Genomic DNA, 26,060 nt, shown 5'->3' on the forward strand with positions numbered 1-26,060 from the left:
TGCCATTGGTGCTCCCGCCTGTCAGTCAGGCCGGGGGCGGAACCCCGCCAAGCGAAAGTGAAAGTGAAAGCGGCGCGGCGGGGCGGGGAAGGCGGGGCGGGGAGGGCGGGAGGGCCGGGCCGGGCCGGGTCGGGTCGGGTTGGGTTGGACTGGGTTGGGTTGTGTTTGTCTGGGCCGGGCCGGGCCGGGCTTGGCTGGGCTGGGTTGAGTTGGGTTGGGCTGGGCTGGGCTGGGCTGGGCTGGGTTGGGTTGGGCTGGGCTGGGCTGGGCTGGGCTGGGCTGGGCTGGGTTGGGTTGGGTTGGGTTGGGTTGGGTTGGGTTGGGCTGGGCCGGGCCAGGCCGGGCCGGGTTGGGTTGGGCTGGGTTGTGTTTGGCTGGGTTGGGTTTGGCTTGGCTTGGCTGGGTTTAGCTGAGTTGGGTTGGGTTGGGTTGGGTTTGGCTGGGCTGGGTTGGGCTTGGCTGGGCTGGGTTTGTCTTGGCTGGGTTGGGTTGGGCTGGGCTGGGTTGGGTTTGGCTTGGCTTGGCTTGGCTTGGCTGGGTTGGGTTTGGCTTGGCTTGGCTGGGTTGGGTTGGGTTTGGCTTGGCTTAGCTGGGTTTATCTGAGCTGGGCTGGGTTTGGCTGGGTTTGGCTGGGCTGGGTTGGGTTTGGCTTGGCTTGGCTGGGTTTAGCTGAGTTGGGTTGAGCTGGGTTGTGTTTGGCTGGGTTGGGTTTGGTTTGGCTGGGCTGGGTTGGGCTGGGTTGGGTTGGGTTTGGCTTGGCTTGGCTGGGTTGGGTTGGGTTTGGCTTGGCTTGGCTTGGCTGGGTTGGGTTGGGTTCGGCTTAGCTGGGTTTAGCTGAGCTGGGCTGGGTTTAGCCGAGCTGGGCTGGGTTTGTCTGAGCTGGGCTGGGCTGGGTTTGGGATGTCGCGCCAGGGGCACTGAGGGGACGGGAGAGTGTGGGAATGTCCCGGGCCGTCAGTGCTCCCCGGCACACAGTGCCAATTCTCACACTGCAGGGTGGTGCTTCTGTACTTTAACTTGGTTTGCTCGATGCAAGGAGCTGCTGGTAACCCACCGAAAGCTCCCAGTCATTAAAAGTTTGCACTATTTGTGCATTTTAACAGAGGTATCAGCACTCTTTGGTCACAAATGGTATAGCTTCTGTGTTGGTGGTTATGTTTCCAGCTGGAAGAGGTTTGTGTCTGCTGTGGGGGTGACAAGTGCCCTGCACCCGGGTTAAATGGAGCAGCTGGAAAACACACCTGTGGTCCAGGTGCTTTTCTAACCTTGATTTTTGGTATCTGCATTTTTGAGTCACCACCTGTGGTCACCATGATGTTGGTGCACCTGTGTGACTTCACAAATTGAGAAATATTCTCTCATATGATGATTATTATTTTAATTCACAGAAGTCTATAGTCATAATTTCACATAGAAATTATTTCTGTAGTTTAAAGAGGGGAATAATTTGTCAGACTGTACCAAGACCATTTAGATCAGTTGGATGTAGTTTCCATTCAGGAAATATATCTTGCTCTGCTAAAAATTGATCTATTTGAATATTTCTGGGATGATTGGCATATTATTTCCTGGCTTTTCATCTTTTCCCTTGGTGATATGTTGCCATTTTCAGTGTCCTGCCTTCAGTAATTTGACTCTGCCCTTCTGGAGCTTGGACACTGACTTGTCCCCCAGAGCAGGAGGGACCTGACTGCTCCAGTGCTTACTCCTGTGGCCTCTGACAAAGGTAAAATCCAAATGTAAGTGACTGAAGCACAAAGTTGCTTCCTCAGCAGTTGCTCAGTTGTGGCTGGTCCCAGAGACGTAAAATAAAAAGCACAGAAGCCAATCCAAACACGTGTGTGTTCTTTACTAAAAGTTCAGTATAAGATCAATATACTAAAAATTGAAGCAGAAGAGATGACTACAGAAATACAAGGGTTGTTATCATGTAGCAAGAAACAGCATGTCCAAAATTCTTTCTGATTTTACCCATGTAATAAAGCAAAGGCCTGTGTTAAACCTGGGTTTTTTAGCACTGGTATTAGAATTATGCAAGGGTTTAGGATAATATCTGATAGCAGGAGATGAATTTCTCAAGAGCAACATCACTGCCAACTTTGCTGAGATTTACCCAAGATCTGCAATATTTTCATGAAATGAAAGCATGTTCTTACTGAATCATTACAAGCAATTTCAACACTTGCAGTAGCAGCATTGGAAGCTGTTGGAGCAGCTTCACAGCTGCAAACTCTCGGTAGAGTTTTACAGCTAATTTTTTCCTTTCTAGCGCTGTCTGTTTGGATTTATAAGCTCCCCCCCCCCCCCCCCCAGCTTTGTTGGATATCAATCAGTTAAAAAGCTTAACAAGAGCAGAAAATGCTAAACCATTCCTGCAAGTGACGGTGCTAAGATGTCACAGAAGGAAGCACACTCTGCCTCCAATTCACAGCTTGTTTTAAAATTATATATGTTTGTTATGAATCACAAAACCCAAGTATTCAGTGGTAACTCAGAAAAATGCTACAGTGTGGATGTGGATGTTTTGGTTGGCTCCCATATCCATGTGACAGCAGCTCGGATTATTTGGATATTCTGTGATAACAGGATGAGAGAATTTTATGGCGTTTATTCCACACCACCAGAGGGAGCAGGGAGAGGTGTGTAAGAAATGCTGCCAAACCCAGAGCACAGCGTCAGGGACACGTCACTGTTACTGAAGGAAGAAAGAAAGACTTGGATTCGTTTTTACAATTTTCTAATGCATTGCTAACATGAGGTAATATGTAAATCTCCCATTCTCATCAGAAGTCTACTTAAAGTCAGCTTGTTTTGTAAACCACAGCTACAGAGTTGGTGAAAGGGCAGGAAATCCCTGTTAAAAAGGTTAAAAGTCAAACCAGAGAGTTTCCAACCATGCAGAGAAACTGAACATCAGTAACGGGGCAGGGACTTGTCTGCCATGTGTGAAAAGCACTCTGTGCCTGTCTGCAGAGGAGCCTGCAGCTTGGTCATGGGAAAAAATCCCACTTTCCTTCTGCTGTGGGTTCATTAGATTGCCCCAGCCAGGCCCTGCAAGCCAGGCCCGTTCTGCACAGCCACCCCGGGCTCCCTCTCTGCTGCCTCCCCGCCACTAAACCTGACTGCGGCACTTCTGAGCATCTCTGCCCCTCACAGGTGGGGCAGAGAGTCCTTTCTCTCCTTGCAGGGTGCTTTGCATGCCACAAAACTGTTCAAATGAATACTTTATAGAGAGGAGCAGTTCTCTCTGGTAAAAACACAAATGTGAGATAGAGCCTTTACCTTCCAGCAATGCCTGCCAGCAGTTCTACGATGCAAAATGGTGAGTTTTTGTTCTTTTGGGGATAGTATACTGAGAATATTGAAAATCTTGCTGAACTGCAAAAGAATTCTCACATTTTAGCAAAACACATATTTACTGTCATCTTCTTAGCAAAAAATGCGTGCTTACCTTATATCTCATCGTGTGCATATTTCTCAGTAATGGTATAATTTATATAGCAGTAAGAACCATATAATTACTTCCCATCTAATTATTAATTATAATTGTGTCAATCTTTGGAGTGTTGAATGATAATTACAGTTGAAAATTATTCAGTATTTACAGAAAATCCAAGTGCAATTTTAATAATTTGGATGCTGCTTCCTTTTAAACACCATTTACTATACTCAGCTTTACATATCCTTTAGTGGGGGATAGAAAATGAAGTCCATTCTCCCTCTGTAAAAAACTTTTTTTTTTTTTTTTTTTTTTTTTTTTTTTTTAGTGAAAGTGCCTCTAAGAAATTTCCTGGAGCTGAGCCTGTGATAACTCTGCTCCCCTGCCACATCTCCTTGGCTCCTGTCCGGGTCACAGAGGGAGCCCAGGCTTGTGGATGCCCCAAGGGCTGACTGGAGCTCCATCCTGCTGTTGATGTGCTGCAGTCAGTTCTGCTTCCTGCCAACACCCAGACTCACCCAGGGATTTTCCATTACACACAGAACTTAAAAATTACTAAAAAATGTAGAATGCAAGTGTTTCGTACAACACCACGTTTCAAAACAACACAGCAATTAAGTTTTCCAGGGGAAAGTCTCAAGGAAAGCACAGGTTTGAGCTCTCCTTGCTCTCGTGTGGGTTGTGTGTCCTCAGCCAGACACACAGAAGTTTTCAGATGAGGGTTGGGACTATTTCAGATGAGGGTTGGGACTATTTCAGATGAGGAATGGGACTATTTCAGATGAGGGTTGGGACTGTTTCAGATGAGGAATGGGACTTTCCAGGCAGAAGTGAACAACGGGATCCCAACTCTGTTTCGTTTCAGGCAATAGACCGAAACCTCCCGGGCCACCTGGCCGCTAGTCTGAATCGTGCAGCATTTTTTTTGCTGGGCCATGGAATGGAAGTGGGGGAAGGAGATGTTCCTGTCCCACACGTGGGTCTGCCCCAGCCCGAGGTGAGCAGACAGAAGCTCGGGGGTGCGTTGTCTTTCAAAGGCGATCCAGCCCTGGGAGCTGCGGCTCCCGGCAGGGGAAGGGAGCCAGGGGTGCCCCTGAGGGGCTGGTCCGGCTCCTGCCCCGGAGGCAGTGCCCGCTCTGGGCACCCTCAGTGCCACACTCGTCTCCTCCTCGGGCCGGTGCCGGGAGGCTCCGTGGTCAGCGGAGCAGCCCCGGGGACGAGCTGCAGTGCCCGGCCCCGCTGTGCCCGAGCTGGGCCCCGGTGCCCCGCACACCGCCCGGGCCCGCGGGCTCCCATCCCGTGTCCCGGGCCCGCTCCTGGGTCCCTTTTCGCGGTCCCTCCTCTGAACTGGGCAGGCTCCGAGGCTCCCGAGGCTGTCGCTGTGCCCAGCCCGGCATCCCTGGTTTGCAGCGCACTCGCACAGCTCCTGGAGGTCCCTGTGCCCACACGGGAGCTCCGCTCCCCACGGGAAAAGAGACTGCATTCTGCTGGAAATGCAGCCGTGGCTGCGCCCCGGCCTGCAGCATCCCCTGGCATCGCTGTGCCTTCCCTTGGCTGCAGCCAGGCCCGTGAAGGACGCGCAGCTCCAGTGCACAGCTGTGCTGCAGCTCCAGTGCACAGCTGTGCCGCAGCTCCAGTGCACAGCTGTGCTGCAGTTCCAGGGCACAGCCGTGCTGCAGCTCCAGTGCAGAGCTGTGCTGCAGCTCCAGTGCACAGCTGTGCTGCAGCTCCAGCTCACAGCCGTGCTGCAGCTCCACTGCACAGCTGTGCTGCAGCTCCAGTGCACAGCTGTGCTGCAGCTCCAGCGCAGAGCCGTGATGCAGCTCCAGGGCAGAGCTGTGCTGCAGCTCCAGTGCACAGCCGTGCTGCAGCTCCAGTGCACAGCTGTGCTGCAGCTCCAGTGCACAGCTGTGCTGCAGCTCCTGCTGCTGTAGCCAGCCGCACTGTGGGGACCCACGGCCACCTCTCTGCCACTTGTGGATGGTTTCGTTTGAGGAAGACTTGCAACAGGCTTTGCAATGACCTGGAAAGCCTGCTACCAAAGGAATAATGTGAATATTAAATTATTATTATTTTCTTTTGCTTCTACATGGTACTGATAATAATCATTTCTGTAGTAGTGCTTTGCCTACTGAAACACACAGTTAGACAAAGAGTTACTTAAAAATGCTTTGTTGTCAATACACTGAATGAGCTGTACTAGTGACACCTACGATGACAACAAAAGCCTCTTCTTTTTCCTTCTGTTCTAAAACATGCAAAGTATCGTAAAATCAACAAGTAGCTTGACTGGATAACATTTATCCTCATAATGAGTGGCTGATTTCAATGGGTTCTGCAATGCTTCAGAAAGGTCACCTGTGCTGCTTGTCTCTGCTGCTCTTTTATGCTGTGTGATGCCATGGAACACTTTGAAGCACAAACAGGGAAATTCAGGTAAACTTGCAAAATTCACTGTAAAAAGAAAAATCCCATGGTATCCCTGTTCAAAGATATAAATTTGGTAAAACTTCCAGAGGTTTTTTTCTTCCATTGGTCTGAGTTCTCCAGAAGAACTGAAGGAAAGAGCCACTTGCGTGGCGTGATCTGGGCTCTGCTGGCAGCAGGAGCGCGTTCCTGTTCCTGTCCCGGCTGGAGCCGTGCTCAGACGCCGCTGTCCCCGCACTGCGAGATCACTGCCAGCGCTGAGCTGGGCTGCTGCAAGTCCTGCAGCCCCACTGCAGCATCTGCAGTCCCAGAGGCTGCCTCCTCTTCCTGCCTGATACAGGTATTTCGGGGTATTTCATTTCTTTGGCAAGGGTCTGTAAGGGAATATGGGGGGGGATCATCTGTGGGAATATATATTTGTGTTGCTCCTGGCCCCACACATTCGTCATAGCTGAAAGAAAAAAAGAAATATTCATTAAATTCCTGGAAAAAAAAAGCCACAGTACATTACTTCAGCATAACAGGAGCAAGTAAAGTGAGAAGAAAACGAGTGTCTGGTGTTTTGTTCCTCAGCCCACATCCTTGCTGACCCTGCCATGTCAGACACTCGAGACTATAGCACTTAAAACCACCCAGAGATAATCCCAGAGGGGCACAGCCACCGTAAGTGCAGCACAGCCAGGGCTCATTCCTGCTCTCCCCTGGCATGGAGAGCCCGTGATGGACTCTCCAGCAGATGCCATCGGTGCTGTCCTGGCTGCAGGAGCTCAGCAAGCAGCCCTGGGTGAGTGGGCTGTGCTGGGTTACCTGGACAGGCTGGGGCTGGTCACTCTGGCACTGGGCACGGTGCCCATCGTGCTCCCAAAGAGCAGGAACAGGGCAGGTGGTCTGGGGGGGTTTCCATGTGGAGCCAGCTCGGGGGCACCCAGGCCCCCTGGTTCTGTCTGTGCCACCAGGCTCAGCCAGGGAAACTGCTCCCTCCTCTGCTCTGCGCTCCCTGGCTGCAGGCAACAGCCCTAAAGAGTCACCATATCATAATGTTAAATGTTAGACCTGCTCTGTGGCTGCTGTTTAACCATTCCAACATCACTTAAACTCCAATTCTGAAGAAGGAAATGTTTCCCATTAAAAACAAACAACAGAAAAACAAAACCAAAAAACCCTTTCTCTACTGAGTTAACCTGAAAAATGTTTCTGCTGGAGCCAGACAAATTAAGAACCTATTTCCTCAGCCACACTAACTGCAGAGCAATTAAGATCTGGGTTATTTCCTGAAAATTGGAATATTGAGCATGTGTCTTCTCAGCAGACTGCAGGCACACACTGTACCTGTGTTACTGCCAGGCTACACCAAGGTCCCAAACCCCAGTCTGGGTGATGGAAATGGTTCTTGGGGAGGGGAGAGGTAAGAAAGTGAAATCAGAGTGATACACAACTAAACTCAAATATCCACGGGTGTTTTTATTTTTACCTCCACTTCATCTCACTTTTATATTCATCAGGACAATGGCTTTAAATTCAGAGTAGAAAATGTCGATTTCCCAATGAGAAAATAACATTTAAGAACTCAAGTTTGTTCTGACTTGAGCCCTGAATAGGGCTGCTAGATGTTTCAGAAAAGTCCCTGCATGTAAGGAAGTAGAATTGGGTTTTATTACAGCATGTGGAAAAAATTTCGCTCCAGCCTCTACTGAAAACACTGAAGCTTTCAAACTTTCATGGTAGTGTTTGAAAAGTTCTTAGACCTCCATCAGAGATTGAGGACCTGATGTCCTCAACTGTCCTTGAGCTCCATGAGGGTAATGAAAAGCCACTTCTTGCAGGATTCCTATGAGCTGCATCCTTACTTAATTTACATTTTGCTGACCCAAAGCCCAGTGAATTTATTTAAAATCTCTCCTCAGGTTTTGACTGACTTAATCAGGGTAACAGAGAGCACTCAATGGTCTGTTAGCACAGGGGAAAAGTTTCCATTCAGAAAAGCCCACAGCAATGGGAGTTTCAAGGGGGAGAATTTGGAATCCTTCTGCCAAGACACAAAAGAGAAGAAGCTTCTCTGTCTCTTGCTTCTGGGAAATCTGCCACTGACTTAAGGGAGAATTGGGCACAGTGAGAACTGCTTCTTGCTGCTGTTACCTGATCATCTGCAGATGATTCCTCTGCCTTGGCTTTAATTTAATGCCTTTCCTGAACCACAGCTCAGATTTGTAAAACTGAACTGCTGGCTGGGATAAACAGGGAAAAGATCCCTTGGGAAGGAGACTTTGAAGGGTCAAGTAAATTGTTGTGAGTTACGGTATTGAGGAGTTGGCATTTTAGTGTTTCGTTCTAAATATCAATATATTTGTGTTGGGGCATTTTATTCTTCAATACATATGATGAATAAAAATAATGATTTTTTTTTTTTTCCCCAAAGCAAGTAATGTTCTCCCCTCTCATTTTTGGCAATTAAAATCACATTTTAAAAACTGAGTAAGGTAGTAAAAAACACATGCCAGATTTTCAACTAAACAGCTTTTGGCAGCTTCACAGCTGTGCCTACAGATTGTTGTGGCCACAGAGAGAATTAAAAGTGATTCAAATAGTTGTGGGTTTTGGTTTTCTTTTGTATACCTTTTGTATTTCATTACCAGTTTATGATCTTGATGTTCATTTCCTGTTTCTTTTCTATGCATAGGATCTTTGTTTGTAGAGCTGACACTGCAAACAGCTCCTGCTCTGTTTCTACAGATAAGGTTCCTGACACTCTTTGGTGAGGGCAGAATGGACATGAATTAAGGTCAAAAAAGAGACTTCAACTTTGTATTTTTATCTCTGTTTCCAAGTGTTTGGTGTTTTTTTAAATGTATTTTTTTTGTTTGGGGTTTTTGTTTTTCTTTGTTTGTTTGTTTTGTGGTGTGATTCCCCCCCCCCCCCCATAAGTTTAACAGCCTCAGTACTTTGGTTGTGCTATCTGACTGCTGTTTTAGAGGCATTCCTGTAGGATAAATAATGCATTATCAAATCTATGAGCATGAATTTTATTTTGCAGTCTCTCCTTCAAGGCGACTTCAATATGTAAACTTATATGACTTTACAAGCTCTATTTTATTAAGAGAATCTAAGCAAGTATTATAAGAAGTAACACCAAGTTGGACAGGCATCCACTGTATGGTGATGGTTGGAAAATCATTCCTCAAAAAACTGAAGGATTACTTAGAAAAAATTTCAATAGCAATAATTTCTTGCAGATGATTAGCAAGTATTGACGTGAGTGATGCTGGACTAAAACCTTACTGTTATTTTAAAATAAAGTCAAACCTTGATTCCCAGTCTGGAGCTACAAAGGCAAAAAGATTTAGGGCTGGTGGCGGGGGGGAGGTTGGGAGGTTTGTTTTGGTTTGTTTTTTTATTTTGTATTTTATGCATGAGTTTTTTGTGGGCCAGATTTTTCCTGGTTTGGCTGCCTCAGTCGGAAGCTCCCAGTTCAGCTGGGGAGCACCAGGACCACCAGGGAAGTGGAAATGAGGGAGACAGAGGAGGGGGGAGGTCTGAGACTGCAGCTCACAAATCATCAACTTCCAACCTCAGGAGCTGCTAAGGGAGTGATACCCACAAAGGGGTGTGTGATGTGTGTGTGTGCATGTATATATGTGTGTACAGCTATATTTATATGTTTCTATATATACATTTACACAAACACACACATATATATATGTGTTTTGCAACTGAAAATGCAGGACCATAAAGTGGAAAAACAAAAATACTTGTTCATCTTTTATAAAACCACCACAATAGTTATATTTTATCTGTCAGAGTCACTTCTGTGAAGATATTGGACATGTAAAAAGTAGCTCAGGCTTGAAGTTCACTACAGCAGTCACAGGAAAATCCCTTTAGACAGGAAAGAAAATGCTTTTGGAAAGTCTTGTGTTACCATAACATAAATATAGGAGCACAGGAACTCATTGCACTGCATTTTGTGGATACCAGCCCTGAAAACATCCTTGGCTGCAGTACTTGTGGTGAATCCACTGCTTTCTAAAACTTGTATTATCTGGAGGTTCAGTATCAGTGGTGAGAAGGAAGGGGTTACTGACCATGAAATGTGCTGCTGTCTGCGTGGGTTTGGGCCTTGTTTTTGTTATAACACCTGCACTGCTGTGCTTATACACACTATTGAGTTTTTAAGGGATAATTTTCCTAGGAAAAGCAAGGAAGGCTGATGTCTGTAAGCATCCTACTGCAGGTAAATGTGATCTGCAGGGAGGGGAATGGTGCTCAAGACTGGCAGCAGCTCTCTAAGATGACCTTGCTGACTCAGAGCATGGCAGGAGGGGCAGTAACTGTGAATTTGTTGGGTCTCATTGCAGTTAGTATCAGGATGGGTTTGTTGCCAGGGAAATCCCAAGGAGCTTCTTTAACTGGCTGTCATTCATAAATTAGGAGCCCCCCTCAGGGCAGGAAGGAGGTTCTGCTGACAGAACTTTTTAAGATGCAAACAACAAGTGAAAAAAGGCAGAGCTGGGAATGAAGAATTCTTTGTGCAGTAGATGTCTCGTGGCTCACTTTGTTCATTTGTTGTGCATTCTGACTCTGCTAAAATTGCTCCTGTCGCACTGTTTCCATTTTGTGTTCTTTTGGAAAAGGCAAACAGAACCCCAAATCTGGAACATCTGTCTGCTGGCAGGCTGGAGCTGTGATGAAACACAACCATGATGTGGTTACCTACCAGAAAACCTGAAATTAGAACAATTGTGCTGTAACTCTCTGCAAGAAGATTCAGATGAAAAACACAATGATGAGTTTGATGCCCATGTAGGCAGTTGAGCTGATGATGCTGAACTCTGCTTCTGTGATGGCACAATTTGCTCACAGACAGCTTTGTAGGACAGCAGCCTGGAAATCTGTCCATGTGTCCTTTGAGGTGTGTTTTCCCAGAATACATATTTTCTTTGGTGATTTATTATTACCATGGGGAAATGTATCAGTTTTGACAGAACTGCTTCTCTAATGACATTGTAATGAGCTAAGACATTTTCCTAGATTTATTTTTGATCCTGACACTTTCCATTTGGATACTAATTATATTCACATTTAGATACATGTTTATTTTAATGTTTTTAAATAGTAAAAAATGTAACCCAAGCTGTTGTTCAAGTAAACATCTAGGGTTTAACTATTGAAGAAACAGGAAAGGTGGATTTTAGGTTTTTCTGGGTTTTTTTTCTGTTCATAGTTATTTCTGGAATTTTCAATTCCTCAGAACAATAATAGGACTCTTTGTGTCAATGAGCACTAAAAGGCTGCATCTCCGTTCTGCACTCTCTGTCAAGATAATCTTGAGGAAGTTATGACTTTGATGGATAAATATTCCTGAGGAAAAATTAAATTCAGTGTCAGCTGCTTTCATTAGAACATGTATCAGACAACATTTGGAACCAATATAATGGAGTTTCATCATAATTGTGCAGCTTTAAACGATTGAAATAAATGTTTTAAATAAAACAAGACATTCTAGGATGAAGATTTCATATGATACAATTCAGCCTGGCTGGAAGAACTACTTGATCATCAGCAGTGTTTGGTCTCTGGATTTCTGTAACCATTATACAGTAAGAGATGCTGGGCACTGATTGAGTAACAAGAATCAGTTAAGTAAAAATTTGTAGCTTCCCAAGCCATGGAGTTAATCCACAAACAGGATTCTGAACACCACCACCAATTCTTGCATGTCACCAGAACCTGCTGCTGTCTGAGGAAGTTTTCCATTTGACAAGTTTTAGGATCATATTCCTAGAAAAGGCTTTGCTTTAATTATTTCAGCAATGAATTCTGAGCAGGTGAAGGAAATACTGGCTGCAATATGCAACCGGGAAATCAGAGAAAAATACTCTGTTTTTTAACTACAGTCACTAAAGATCTGATAGTTTTATGTTGTGGTTGCTTTGCATGACACTGTAGATTTCTGGTTAAAAATCCTTGGTGCTTCCCTTCCATCAGGGGTTGCTGCTTTCACTGCCTCAGGGGTTTTTATGCAGCAAGAACTTGCACCTCCAGAATGGAACTGTAAAGAGAGGCTGGTAGAAGGTGCAGCCTCCCCACAGATATTTTTGATGACAGAAAACAAAGGGAATTTTGTGCCTCAGCCTCCCAACACACAAGCTGAGGTGTGAGAGCATTTTTGACTACAAAGACAAGAAAAAAAGAGAAAGGTGTGGATAATAAAGAGGAATGGAAATGCCATAGAAAGAAATGCTTATAAAACAGCTGTAAACAAAGTTAAGCTTGAAATAAGAAGTTTGCCAAAATAATTAGGAATTTACTTGTTTCTATCCCTAATACAGATGAGGAACAGCACTGGGATGTGAAGGAAGGGGCTTTAAAGTGGAATTTGGAGTTAAAAGAGTTGAGAGTTTTAGCTCAAGTCATGCTATCTAATGGAAAAATAAACCCGTCATATTTCCAGTGGCATTTTTTACTGTACTGACTGAAAAGCTCAGTGGGGGTATGGAAGTAAGAGCTGAACTTAACCCCAAATGTCCATCTCATGCTTTGCCAGCTGTCACTGTAATGTGGCAAAGCTCCTCACCTGGTTTGCAGTCAGGAAAACAGCCTTAGCAAAGGAATACAGCAAAGGAATATAGCAAGATGTTAGTTCCCTGCAAGCCTAATTCTGCCTTTCAAGAAAATCCAGGAGGTTGGCTTGGCTAACTTGGATCCTCAGAAGTGGGTGATGGAAAAGAATGTCTTAAAAAAGAAAGTCCCTTAAGTAGGCTTTTTAAAATATATATTTAAAGGGAAATTAGTGTCTGACTTTAGGACAGGAGCATTTTCTTTTGCCATTTTAAAGTATTTTTTAAATTGATTTGCCCATTTAAACAATGCAGGCTGAACATGGTTATTTAGAATATTGGAACAAGACTAAATAAGACCATTTTCTATAGAACAGATCCTGTGTAGATTAGGCAGGGTGACCACCTGAGGAAGAGTGAGCCCATAGACAAACTCTCACACAATGTGATTTAACATGAATGCTGGGATAGAGGGGACTGAATGGTTTTTATCTTTGTGTGCCCTGTGGGGAACATTCAGTGTGAAGTTTGGAGAGGATTTCTGTGGCTTCCATTGAAACCATTCCTGCAGGTGAATCCCTGCATTCTCCTGAGCAGTCATTCCTCAGGGATGTTCTGTGTCAGACACTCATGAGTCTCAGATGCAAAAGGCAATCATCTTGGTTGCCTAAAGCTCTGTACATGCCATTAATACCCAATCACTAAGGAGTGAAAAAGCACTTATGCAGGGGGATGAGATGCATTTTCCTGGCTACAAGGTGAGAAGTTGATAAAATTCCTTTCCTGCTGTGAAATCTCCTCATTGCTTAGATTTTACTGACTCTCCTAAAGAAAATGTAATAGCTTTTAATTTACTTGGACTTTAGTTGGTACTGTAGTTCAATCCATTTCAAACATGTGAGCTCAACTTATTTTTAACCAGCTTTCTTATTACATATTTGTAAGGAGATAATTAGCAATGCTCTCTAGAAGTGCATGTTACAAAGAACTCAGCACAGTGAACATGGGCTCATGATTTCTGTCAATAAAGGTTTCATCCCCACAGTGCCAACAGTGTGATTTCACTCACACCAGCACAGTGGATATTGAACAAAATGGCTGATAATGGATTTCCAGTGTTTCTTTCCAAGCCATATTGATCCTGATGATAGGTAAGATGTGGCAGGGAGATTGTGCTTGTTTTCTGTCCTGGCTGGATGTGTTCAGTTTGCTCATTTGGAGGGATTAGAATTCTGTGGTTTAGAATTGTTGGGAGATTGCTTGGATCATCTTTCTCACACTTGAGTTTCTTAGAAACAAAAGCTTTGCCATGTCTGGTGACACAGATATGAAACATTAACTTCCAGCCCTCCTGTAAGTATCTGTACATATCAGAAATATGCTCTGAAATACAAACCCCTCATATTCTGAAACTCTTTGGTTCATACCCCCTGTATTTTGTCTTTATATTTCCCATCTACACCTCATGTAAAATCAATGTGACAGATGCTAGCACAGATCTGAGATTCATTAAAAGGCCATCAACTGTCCTAAAGGGATGTTTATAGATAGCAGCACTGTATATTTTGGGCTGTCAAAACAAATTGACCAAATGGCTTCTCTGTAACCACCCTGCAACTACAGCAGGCTAATGACAAAATTCCATGCCTGGCATCCCTCTAAATCTAATGCAAGAAAGGGTTAGTTGAAGTGTCTGTGGGGATAATCACATTGAGTCACAAATTAAAAATGTGATTCAGAGATCAGAGCAAATACTAATATCCCAAGGCATTTTTCATAGATTAATTTACCAGTAACATTTTTTCTATAAATAGTATTCTATATAAACAGTTATTGGACTTCCAGCTGGAGAGTTGGGAGTGGGCAGGCCTGAACAGGGAGCTCTCCCTCAGCCACAGACATGGGGACTGACTCTGTGTCTCATCAGCCTTGCCCTTAAATCCATTTTCCACTAATTTTGTGGTTTAAAGCTCAGCTATAAAATCTAACTACCACCCCTTGGCCAAATAAAGGTGTTGTGCTTTCTCCTGAAACCATTTCTGGAGTGTGGTCTGGCAGGAGAGGTGTAAGGAGCTGCAGTCCTGTCTGGGTGCTGGAATGCAGGTGGCCTTGGAGCACCAGGTGGGTAAAGGAAATTATCTTGGCAGCACCCACTGCTTTTAAGTCACTGAACTCTCTCACTTCAAAGATTTTTAAGGGTTATTTACCAGTGCAGTTGCTTTCCTCGCTGCTCTTCATTTCTGTTCTGCTGATGCCACAGCTGCATTATTAGCTTTTGGCCATGCTAGTTTAGCTTTAAATTACATCTTGCCCTCCAGGAATTAGGAGGAGGAATTGCATTCATTTAGGCAGTGCTGTGTTTCAGTAAACCTACTCTTCAAAATATTATCCTATGCAATGAGATTGATCCCAGGGAGTTAATATTTTAAATACACAAGGTCAGGCATGTCTTGTTTCTGCTTCCAGGCTGTGTTATGCCATGCAAGAGAATATAAAGGGGGATATACAGGAATTTTTCAGGCTTTACATAAGGCAGTAATTCAGACAGTGCCTCTCACCCAGTGCTTTTCTGAACCATCACAATGGTCTGGAGAATGCATTAATAGCAAGTTTGAAAGTATCCATGTAGCTTTGCTTTCAGCCATCTGCTTTCCCTGAAGTTCCCCAAGTTGTGTTGCTAAGATATAAAATTTACTAAGATTTTGATGATTTGCCAAAGCTACTTTTTCTAAAATATTTAACTGCAATGGCAGTGAGAAAACAGCCAAACCCTCCACAATTATCTTTACTTTAGATGTGTGATGCAGAGCTGTAATTACTGAGATGAGCAATGTTTTCCAATGTGGCCAGAGTGGATCCTCAGGGACACAGTCCACTCAGCCCAGCAGGGAACCTGGATGAGGCAGTGGTTGGACACCTTTATGTGTCCCAGAATATTCTGAGAACAGGTAGGACACAATTAACCCTTGCCAGTCTTGTCACAGAGCCACTGCAGAATTTACTGCAAACTGGATAATCTGTGCTGTCCCGTGTCACTCATATCTCCTTCAAACACAACTCCATAGAAATGGAAAACCTTCTCTGTGGCTGTTTCAAACTGGAAATGGAAGCATCTTTTGGTTTAATCTTTGATGATCTGTCTGCTAAAGAAATATATTGTCAGTTTGTTCTCAGGAATCTGGCCAGCTGCCCACTCAGAGTCTTGCTTAGGTGTCAGCTGGTTGCCTTTTATTAGTAAAGACTCGTAGGTGTGGACCCAAAATCCAGTCTAAATTCCTAAGTGATTTATATGAAATTCTACACATTTAGATGCCAGGCTCAGAGTAATTTCTCACATGTGAGCTTTCTGCTAAAATATTTACACAAACCCTAGAAGCCCATTAGTTATACAGAATGAGCTGGTAATACATAACTGCTGCTTGTATAACATGCATAAAATAACAAAGCAAAGATCCATGTCTGCTGTGCTCATAGTGCTGAGCTGCTCCACATCACACTCAGAAAAGGGCCGGTCTTATAGTGCTTTGACTCAAAAAGACTCTTCTGAAAAGGAAGAAAAAAAAGAAAAACAAAGGGGGGCATGGCTGTTCAACCTCTGTTTACTGATTGTAAGACACAGCACTACAGAAAGCTTGAAGTGATGTTCTGCTTAAAATGATTTCTGTTGGTTCATTGGAGGGAGCAACTGAATTCCTTCATTTCTGGACCTCAGGGGCCTGAGGCACATAAAGGAGATGCCCATGGCCCAAAGTGCAGCTCCTGTGGCTCAAGAGGCCGTTCCTGTACCCTGTGAATGTGAGCACACCATTTAGGAGCTGCTCTATAATTCTGGAATTTTGTTTTTCTGTTTCCTCTGAGCTGAACACTCTCAAGGTCAGTAATAAATGTAACTTGGAAGTTCTTGGGAAAAGTATGCATTTTTGACTTTGAAACTTTGACTTGTAAATGCATTTCTTTCAAAGAAAGATGATTTTAAGTAATTCTACTTGTGTGTTTATTAGTGTATCATCATTATGATAAATTTTAATGAGAATATCACTGAATGAGAATTTATGTCCACATCTTTATTTAGTAAAACTGTATTCTGCTAAGGAAAACTTGAGCTTACACTCAAGCTAAACAAGGTCTGTCTGTACTCAGAGTTTGTATGAGCTGAATTTTTGTAGCAGGCTTTGCCAGTGCAGGACTGTAACCCTGAGAATGTCAGGCAAGTGCTTACCATGGAGGTGGATCAGGATACATGATGTTCACCTGAGAAAGTATATCCAGGTAGGAGTCAAAATCACAGGCAGGGGGGAACTCCTCGCTGCAGGTGGATCTCAGCTCTGCGGAGGAGCCGCCGTGGGAGAAACCATCTGGAGCTGCAAAACAAGAATTTATATTGGCTGCTTTCCCCTCCGTGCTGGATCCTCTGCCACTCATTTATAACCCTGCCACAAATCAGAAAACAAACCCTTTTTGAGGCAAAGGAGTTGTGGGTATTTTGGAGCAATCACTTTTTATGGGAATTCTTATTTCTTTAAGAGTGAATGAAGCCCATCTGTAGATGAACTGTGGTGTTTCAGGCTGTGGCACAGGGTCTGTGCCTTTAGTGCTGTCCTACAACACAGCTGAAGTTCCAAAGCCTTTCTTGGGCCTCAGAGGCTGAAAAGGAGTGTGGGTTCCACCATGTGCAGCTTCAGATGTTTGTGGGGTAACTGCAATTCCAGCAGTTGCATCCATGGGAAGTTTGTCCGTTCTGGCAGCGGTGTAAGAGGAGGGGCAGGGGTTTAATTGCTGGGAAAACGTTGATCTCAATAAACACTGACAAAAATGGGAAAGGTGGAAAGTAGCACAGAAAAAATCACCCTGCTGCCTGCTCCAGGGATTTCTTAATGCTTCTATGCAAGAGCTTCCCAGCTCCACAAATACTGAGGGTTCAGTGCTATTTTCTGTGTTGGAGGATAATTAGTGTATGTTTGTGTCCATGTAACATAATTTGGCACAATTTAGTTTAGGATTATTCTTTTGAATATCTCCCCAAATATGCTTTTCTTTTCCATTTCTCTAGCATTGCTATATCAAACAAGGAATTTGAAAATTTTCCTTTCTGTTTTTGCCCAGCTGTAGGCTTATGCAAGGAGATGAAATTATCAGAGTAGTAGATTTAAACACAGTGATTAAAGCTTAATAGTCAGTATTTTATCATGCCAAAATATTGGGTCAAACAGTAACTCCGGTTTGGGTTTAACTATTTAATCCTCAATGTAGCTGCTGAAAATTAGGAAAATTGGTATTACTGTAATAGTAGAGATTAGCTTTCTGGATTTTGTTTTTATTTTCCCTCTGCAGGTTGCCATGGGAGTTTGCATTTCAATTCTTTTGGACTCTAAATTTTATTCCCAAAATGCAGACATTATTAACTTATCTGGATAAATATTTCTGGAAAAGCCAAAAAGAAATTATTCCTTGCTGTAAGGGGACAAACTGATCCTAGATTTGTTTAGTTTAGACATAAAAATTCCTGGTCCAAATAACTAAATGAAGTTCAATTGACTTCAATGGACAGTTGATTTACCTCAGTGAAAACAGGATTTAAGCCAATGCATTTTTATGTGGCTCACTATATGAATAAAAACTCCTTCAATGATATGCACATAACTGAATCCATAACAAGCTGCAGGTAGAGGACCTTGCTCACAGTGGATGTGGTTGTTGATGCTCCACCATTTGTCATTGGAAGTTTTACTGTCTGAAGGATTACACAGTAACTTTTAAAACTGTTCTTTCCCTTAAATAGAAATAATCTTCTGTCTTTTCCTTGACATAGCAAAGCCCAAAGGGCTGAAAACACTACTCTAAAATTAACTCCCTGATATTCCCAAATTATGGTTTTTTGTTTTGTGTTGGTTTTGTTTCACGGGTTTTATTTTGGTTAGGAGGTAGGAACTGGCACCTTTTTGAGTCTCTAACGATGATGGCTGTGGTGACACGGATGTCATCAATGACACTGTTAATGACGGTGACAATTTAATGATATTTGGGCGCCCTGTTGTTCTGTTTCCAGGCAGATATTCACTTTTGCCCTCAGGCAAACAGCAGTGCTTGTTGTAAGCTGGGTGCACTTGGCTGAAATGAAACCAGCTCTGCCTTTCCAAGAAATAGAAACTACAGCAAATGCTGCACCGAAGCTATAGGGGGATGTGAGAATGCAACAGAGAATAAATCTTATCCCGTACCGAGGGCAATGAGCTGTTCGGGAGGTGCTGCCAGCACTGGCTGAGTGCTGTTAACCATTATCTGCGTGGGGAGCCAGCACAGAGCTGCATTACCCTGCCAGGCTGTCTGACTGATGCCCTTGTTTAAGCTCATTTCCCGTGCCTGCCCGAGGCCGGGTGGTTCCGCTGCCCCACGCCCGGCCCGGCCCCGCTCCCGGCCCGGCCCCGCTCCCGGCCCGGCCCCGCTCCCGGCCCGGCCCCGCTCCCGGCCCCGCTCCCCCCGGCCCTGCTCCCGGCCCCGCTCCCCCCGGCCCTGCTCCCGGCCCCGCTCCCGGCCCCGCTCCCGCTGCTCCCGGTGCTCCCAGTGCTCCCGGCCCTACTCCCGGCCCCGCTCCCGGCCCGGCCCGGCCCTGCTCCCGGCGGTCCCGGCCCTGCCCTGCTCCCGGCGGTCCCGGCCCGCTCCCGCTGCTCCCGGTGCTCCCGGCCCTGCTCCCGGCCCGCTCCCGGCACTCCCGGCCCTGCTCCCGGTGCTCCCGGCCCCGCTCCCGGCCCGGCCCCGCTCCCGGTGCTCCCGGCACTCCCGGCCCCGCTCCCTTACCCGCAGCGGCCGGGCCGGCGCGGCTGTCCCTGCGCAGGCTGCCCACCAGGATGGTGGCGCAGGACAGCAGCAGCACCAGCCCGATCACCACCCCCGCCACCAGCAGCGGGGACACCAGCAGGCTGCTGTCACCGCCGCGCTCCCCGCGGCTCGGGAAGGCGCTGGAAGCGCTGCTCTGGTTCGAGGCGATTGCTGTGCGAAGAATGAGAGAGAGAGAGAGGAGAAATGGGTCACTTGTCACAGAGCCTCACACAGCCACGGCACCGAGCCCTGCTCCTGGGGGGTCATTCCCCTGTTCCTGGCGCTGCCAGAGCTGGCTCCAGCGGGACCCGGGCAGTGCCTGCCCTGTTTATTGGGAATGTTATGTGTAGCAGATATAATTTGCGCCATTTCTAATATGATATATGTGATATTGAATATTTGTTAGAGTATACATGTTTGTATTAAGATTCCCCCTCCTCACAGGCGCAGGTGAGACCGGGTGTAGATTGGAAACTGATTTACAAGTAAGAAGGTACAGCTCGCCAGGAGATGGGCCATGGCTGGGGAGATACAGAAACCCCAGGTGCTGATCGTTAGTGTGAAGGACCCGAGATGGATATCATGGAAATCCTGAGGCAGATACATGTGAATGCAGCGTTCCCGTAAATTTCATCAAAGGATTCAACAAACTCCAGACTGTGATTTGTTCTCCCTCATCACCAAAAAGGAAAATCTTATTAACATATGGACTCTGAATAGAAGAAAAGACTGATTGCTGAAATCTTGGCCTCAGGCGGAATTTTCCCTATAAAAACCGCTTGTGCCAGGATGGAGGTGTGTGGGCATGGAGGAAAACCTCTGCTGAGGCTGACTCCTTGTTGCACACCCAGGGCCGACCCCGGGCTCGGCTCTGTTCTTTCCTTCTGGCTGGCTAGATAGAATTTGATTGTAAAATAAATATTTTATTTTTCATATTAATTTGGCTGGACAAATTTTCATTTATAACAGGAATATCCTGCCGGAGCCAGTGCTGCATCTCCCGTAATTCTAATGGCTTCTTCCTGCCAGGATTCCTTGTACCATGAACTGACTGATGCTGAAAGAACTGAAGTGCACAAGGAGCAAAGTGGAAATTCCAAAAGGTGAGCTGCAAGAGGAACAGAGGAATTGCCTGTTGTTAGGGGTGTAAGAAGGCTCCAAGGTTTTGCAGAGAAAGTTTTGGGTAAGAGTGAGCCACGGGAGCCTGCTTTTGTGGCACACAGCTTGCTTTGGTTTGTGAGGGGAGTCAGCATCCTAAGAAAATTATTTATAGTGCGGGAAGAGACTCATCCAGAGTGGGATTGCTTGGTTGCAACTGCTTTACTCTGGTTAAAAAAAAACCCTAAAAATCTTTAAATGTATTATTTGTGTTCAATAATAAATCTTCCTAAAGGAGAATAACTACAGTAATTTATTGCCATGTCAAATATGAGACAAGCCACAGAGACAGTATCAAAGATTAAACAATAACATTCCCTTAGAGAAACAACTGATAGCATGATTATACATGGGAATTAATCGTCCAGAGAAGTATTGATGGGGGATTGCAGTGCTATTGGGGGGAAGGTAAATAGAAGTAATTATGGGAAAAATGATCCAGGATTTTAGCAGATAGACTCCCACTTTCACCTCCTAAAAAAGAAAAAACCTCCCATTAGCTGCTCAGCATAAGTAAACAAAAATTTTATTGATGCAGAAAAATTGCTGGAGATTTCATATACCAAACCTGGCTGTGGAATCTGGCCTGGATGTATTTTTTTATCTGGCTATGTGCCAGCTGTACAGATACAGAATTTATTTCCTGATGAAATCAGGGATAACAAAATTTTTTCTTTTGAGTATTCTGTGGAGTGAGTATGTGTTTTAGGAAGTGCAGCGCTGTTTACAAGGATAGATGTTATCCGAGAGTTCTCAGTAAGGTTTGCTCTTTTCCTTTGGGAGACACCTCTCGATGTTTTGCAGTCACAATAAGTTTACAAAGAGGACAATGGCTCCAAGCCAATGTGTGCTGTCATCGGCTGATGCTTGAGACTGAGAGAACCAACTAGAAACAGACACATGACAGCAGGGAATTGGCAGGTAGAGGAGTATTGTTAATTTTCTGGAAGCACTTGACTCTTAGCTGAGGCTCTTTATGGGCGTTTAGAATAGACAGCCAAGAAATGTACTGAGTTTTTACCAAGTATCTTGTGCCAAAAATCAAGACTGAATTTTCTGAGAATTAATCTGATGCTGTAGTGTTAAATCAAAGGTTATGGACAAATGTCCTATTTAATACTCAGTGCAAAGAAGTTTTGGGTATGGGATATGTTCAGGGGATAAGGCTTTTGTGCTAGAACGCAAATTCCCAAAGCTTTACAAAATTTGAATTGTGTTTCTCATTTATACATGTTTTTAGCTATCTCTGTTGGTAAGGTGACCAACACACCCTCACTGGCTTTCCATGGCCTTGTTTTTTCAGAGTTTTGCAAATTCTGCCTTTGAGAGATGCAAATACCACAGCAGTGGCAGTTTAAATCCTGGCTGCAGGGATTAACACCTGAACTGGAAATAGTGGCAGGTAAATTATTGGTAATTTTGGCTGACTTTAAAGGTAAAAGAATAATCAACTTCATTGTCAGCATGATGAGAAGGTGAGGCTGGGGTGTGAAGTTGCCCCACACACCGTCAGGCTTGTGGTCATAAATTTAATATCAAATAGCAATGAAATGGAATTGGTGATAACTGCTGTCAAGTGGGGAGGAAGGAGGCTGCAGTGAGTGCTTTCAGATCTTTAAAAACTTGGGACAAATTTGGGATGATCCTCTAAACAGGAAGGGCCTGGCTTAGGAGATTTATCTTTTATTTTTTCCAGTTGTGGAAGCCACCTGGAATATCTACACTCTGACTATTTGGGAGATTCCTGTGGTGCCACTCAGTGTGAGCACTGATATTTGGACCTGTTTTGCTTTATAGAAGTTTACAGCTTCAAATGACTTCAAACAGGTACAATACTCTGCTGCACTGGTATTGAGGTGGTGTGGTTGAGTTCAAGACACCCCATTTATCCACACATTCTCAGGGATTCCTTGGCTATCCCAAGTCCTGTCTGTTTTATCTATTGTTTCTCACCAGTGTGAATCTTTCAGGTTTTTTAAATGCTTTTAATCTAACTGAACCAAGTCCCTCATACAGACAAGTTATAATGCAACAGTGCTTTTATTTGAAGAAATTAATGAGTCCCCTTAGCCCAGCTCCTAACACAAAATGTACTTGATAGACTTCTCCTCTGGCACCTTTTTCAGTTTGATACTGCAAGTCTGATCCTCCAGACTACTACTGACTTACTACTGTGACAAACAACAGCAGAATGAGATACTGCTTTGATATAAATCCTTAGAGTTTGAATTTTTTTTTTTGGGGGGAGGTGAAAAGAGATATTTATATTACTTTTGGCAAAAAACCACATTGTAATTTTTCTTCTCTTATCCAAAACCATCTTCTTTTGATAAACTGTGCATTTCTCCAAGTAAAAATGCTATGGTTTTCCTTCAGAATAGAAGTATCTGCAAATATATGTGAAACCCATAAATACACCACTAACAGAGTGTTAACACTTTTGTTTTGAGGTAAATTGTATCCATTCCCATGAAACTGCAAATTATAAACAATATACACATAAATATGCATATTTTATATCCAATCCTCTGAATATGAATGATGTTGGATGTACACACCATGGCTTCTATCCATGATAGGAGCTGTGTGCTACTGTACAAAACTGGCACAGGGCTGGCAAAACACTGACTTTAGAGTGAGCACCAGCACAGAATTCCTGGACTGTCCATTCGGTGTCAGACAATAAATTAGCATTTTGAAAAATCCCTTAAATATCACAATATATTACTGTACTCAGTGCTCCTGCATCTCACCAAACCAATTGGAAAGTAACTGAAGGAGGTGTAGAACAGCCTGACTTTTTGGGTGCATATTGTTCTTTCCCAGTCCTGCTAACCTGTCTTGAAGGGACAGTGACCCCTCTCTAACTTGGCCATAAGTAATGGGGAGGTTTCAGCTGGGTCAGAGCTTGGCAGGGTGAAATGTGCAGACGTGCCCTGGGAGCTTGGCTCACCCAACATGCAGCCCTTCATTAGGAGTGGCTTCTCCCTTCCTCAGTGCCTTTCCCCTGCTTGTACCTCAGAGGAGAGGGAAGGGAAGCACCTCCACACAAATGAGTCTCTTCTCTCCACACTTTCCTGAGTTTGGTGGTGATGATGGGGTCTTGTTCTGTTTCCTTTTGTCCTGAAGGCACATCAGCTCTGGTGAGGCTGCAATGGCCTCTGGAACTGATGGGCTTTGAGATGATTTTAGAGCTGGATCCTGCTAAGATAACCAAACCTCTTCCCCTGGTTTCCAATGTATCATCTCAATAAAGATGATAATTCATGTTATGACTGATGAGGATGAGACATGGAGTGGTTTTGTTTCCCAGGCTGAAAAGTGCACGAGCAGCTCCTGAAGGAGTGCTGGTGTGTTGTTCTGGAAAGATTTTGTGTCTAGAATCATCCACCTCTTCATCCCTGCCAGCCTGGGATTCTCCCTCCCGAGGGCAGGGAGGGCTTGGTGCTGCCTTGCTGAACTAGAGCTGAAGCACATGGACAGAATAGGAGGGCTCCTTGTACCCCCTGTCAGTTAAACTGTTTGGGATGGTGATCCAGCACCTCCCAGCACCCTAAAATGCACTGCACTGACACAGGGTACAGGGCTGGGAAGGAGCAGTGGTAAGGCCAGTTTAGGATTGTGCACAGCACCCTCTGTAATCCTTTGGTCTTCAAATGATTGCAGCAAAGCATTTCAAGCACCAAATCAACTTAATGCATGTTTCTGATATCCTTCCTTTCTCAGTCCCTTGGATTATGCAGTCTCTTTATCCAGAGAAGGTGAGTGACAGATGTCAGGAAGGAGCAGATACACAAAATCAGTACAATGATCCATGATTTTGTTGATTCTGCCTTTATGAACAGCTCCTGTTTGAAGATGGTTTAGTCTGGCCAAGACTGACCAGCTGGACCCTGCCCTTGCTGCTACCCTGAGAAATAAATCTCTGGAAATCAGAAGAAACTGCACTGCTTGTTTCTGTGGCACAGGAAAGGAGAAAGAGAGGTGTAGAACAAAAAAGAAATTTGGGAAAGGGTTTGGATGACAGGAGCATCCCTGCAGACAGGGGGAGAGGGATGTTACTCACGCATTGAATCCGAGGGCCCACAGGAGTTGAACCTTAAATTAACTAAAAAGAAATGTCTCTGTAGGATTCAGATTTCACTGGATCCTGAGGAAGGCTGAAACTTCACTTAGGCTTGATAAATGCCAGGGTGTCATCTGCTTATGGGACTAAAAGAAAGCAATGAGGATGCTCAGAACAGGGCAGGCTGTTTGTCCTTTTGTATTTCTCTTATAGAAAAGTCGAGAAATGAGTGGAGTAGTATAGGAAAAGGAATTTTCAGTTCAGAAGGCCCAGGAGCATGTTTGGTTCTCTCAAACACAGTTCTGTTCTTCAGGCTTTTCTGCTTTCCACACAGAAAATTAAACTGCCTCTTAAGCTACAATGGATATTCAATAATAACTCTATAGGGAGTGCTTCAAACTTTTACCTCTTATCCTCTTATCTGCCGGAATTGACAGCAGTTATTTGACAAAGTCAATGAATAAATATTTTTTTCCTGTCAGTTACTGCACCAATGACATTTTAACAGTCTCCAAAGCAGATGATCTTCATTATTATTTCTAAATTTGAGGTAAATCTTCCTATACAAATGGTTGACTAATCTTGCCTGTTCATTGCTGCTGTGGGAGATACCTCAGCATAATCCAAGGCCCCACAAATGCCATTGACCAGGCAGCACCTGTGAATTCACACTCAGTTTCTCTGTCACTCTCTGCAGTTCCAAGAATCTTTGAACTTTTTTACTGCACACATACCTTCTAATCAGAATTATAACTTTTCAGTGATTAATAGTAAAAAATGAAAACCTTATTCAGACCTGAGACTGTGCTAGGGATGGCTCAGTTTTATCTGAATGTGGGACATCCTTCCAGGTACAAAAGCTTCCCATAACCTTGAGGAGCTCCTCCAAGGCAGACAGGGTGGCCTCTCCCCTGAAACAGCGAACTCTGCTTTTCATCCTGTCTTATGCCTATCTGATAATGACTTTCTCTCTTCTTGCACTGACATCCTTATTATAGAGCCAGAATGAGGAAGATTGGATCACCAGCAGCCTGCAAATTGAGAATGTCAGAAGCAAAGAGAATGTGGCTGCAGAAGGGCTCAGGAAATAAATCTTTTCAGCTGCTGTGGCTTTAGGGTATTATGTTGATGTCACAGCAGCTTGTATAGGTGCTGTTTCAAATTAACAGGAAAAATCTTCCCATTTTCAGATCCATGGTCTCTTTTATCAACATGATGAATACCACTGCAGGGAAACAAATCACTCTGCAAATATAACAGCCCACTTTCTGATGGACAAGGAATATTTTCCCCTATTTACTCATATTCAAACAACTTGGAACTAATACAGTTTTATAAGCAGGACCCAAAGCTATTACTTTTCTCAGAAACTCTGTATTGGGGCTTGGAAATAGGTATGATGAGAATTCTTTTATATCCATTAAAATAAGGTTACCTTCATAAGTTCAGATCCAACCTAGCTTGGTAGTGACTTGAATAGGGCAAACCCCTTTTTTTATTTTTTTTTTTTTAATTGTGGGAAACTCCAGGTTTTTTCCACTGGCTCTATTAGTCATCTTTAGCAATCCTTACCCTGCTCACAGGGTTCAAAGCTCTATAA

The 26,060-nt window shown here is 44.4% G+C and overlaps 1 protein-coding gene and 2 long non-coding RNA genes across 6 annotated transcripts in view; 2 read left to right on the plus strand and 1 right to left on the minus strand.

The window, feature by feature from the left end:
• The first annotated feature begins 913 nt into the window (after positions 1-913).
• LOC115496777 (uncharacterized) lies at positions 914-1,834 on the plus strand. Its single transcript, XR_003962297.4, has 2 exons — positions 914-1,252; positions 1,613-1,834. It is a non-coding gene; the product is annotated as an uncharacterized lncRNA (long non-coding RNA).
• Positions 1,824-26,060, minus strand: part of BEAN1 (brain expressed associated with NEDD4 1) — a 57,802-nt gene continuing 33,565 nt past the window's right edge. For all 3 annotated transcript variants that reach the window (XM_012571452.5, XM_072934215.1, XM_072934216.1), the window contains exons 3-5: positions 19,216-19,407; positions 16,640-16,781; positions 1,824-6,317 (exon numbers count right to left, since the gene is read on the minus strand). In XM_012571452.5, the coding sequence (XP_012426906.4) occupies positions 6,083-6,317; positions 16,640-16,781; positions 19,216-19,407 (569 nt within the window). In that variant the 3' untranslated portion in view covers positions 1,824-6,082. The remainder of the gene's footprint in view (positions 6,318-16,639; positions 16,782-19,215; positions 19,408-26,060) is intronic.
• Positions 19,404-24,336, plus strand: LOC116808823 (uncharacterized). Of its 2 annotated transcripts, none has more exons than XR_012057689.1 (2): positions 19,404-20,339; positions 22,091-24,336. It is a non-coding gene; the product is annotated as an uncharacterized lncRNA (long non-coding RNA). The 2 variants fall into 2 exon arrangements; XR_012057690.1 differs by lacking the exon at positions 19,404-20,339 and adding an exon at positions 21,093-21,796.

Source organism: Taeniopygia guttata, chromosome 11 (assembly GCF_048771995.1).
Source record: "Taeniopygia guttata chromosome 11, bTaeGut7.mat, whole genome shotgun sequence".
Taxonomy (NCBI): domain Eukaryota; kingdom Metazoa; phylum Chordata; class Aves; order Passeriformes; family Estrildidae; genus Taeniopygia; species Taeniopygia guttata.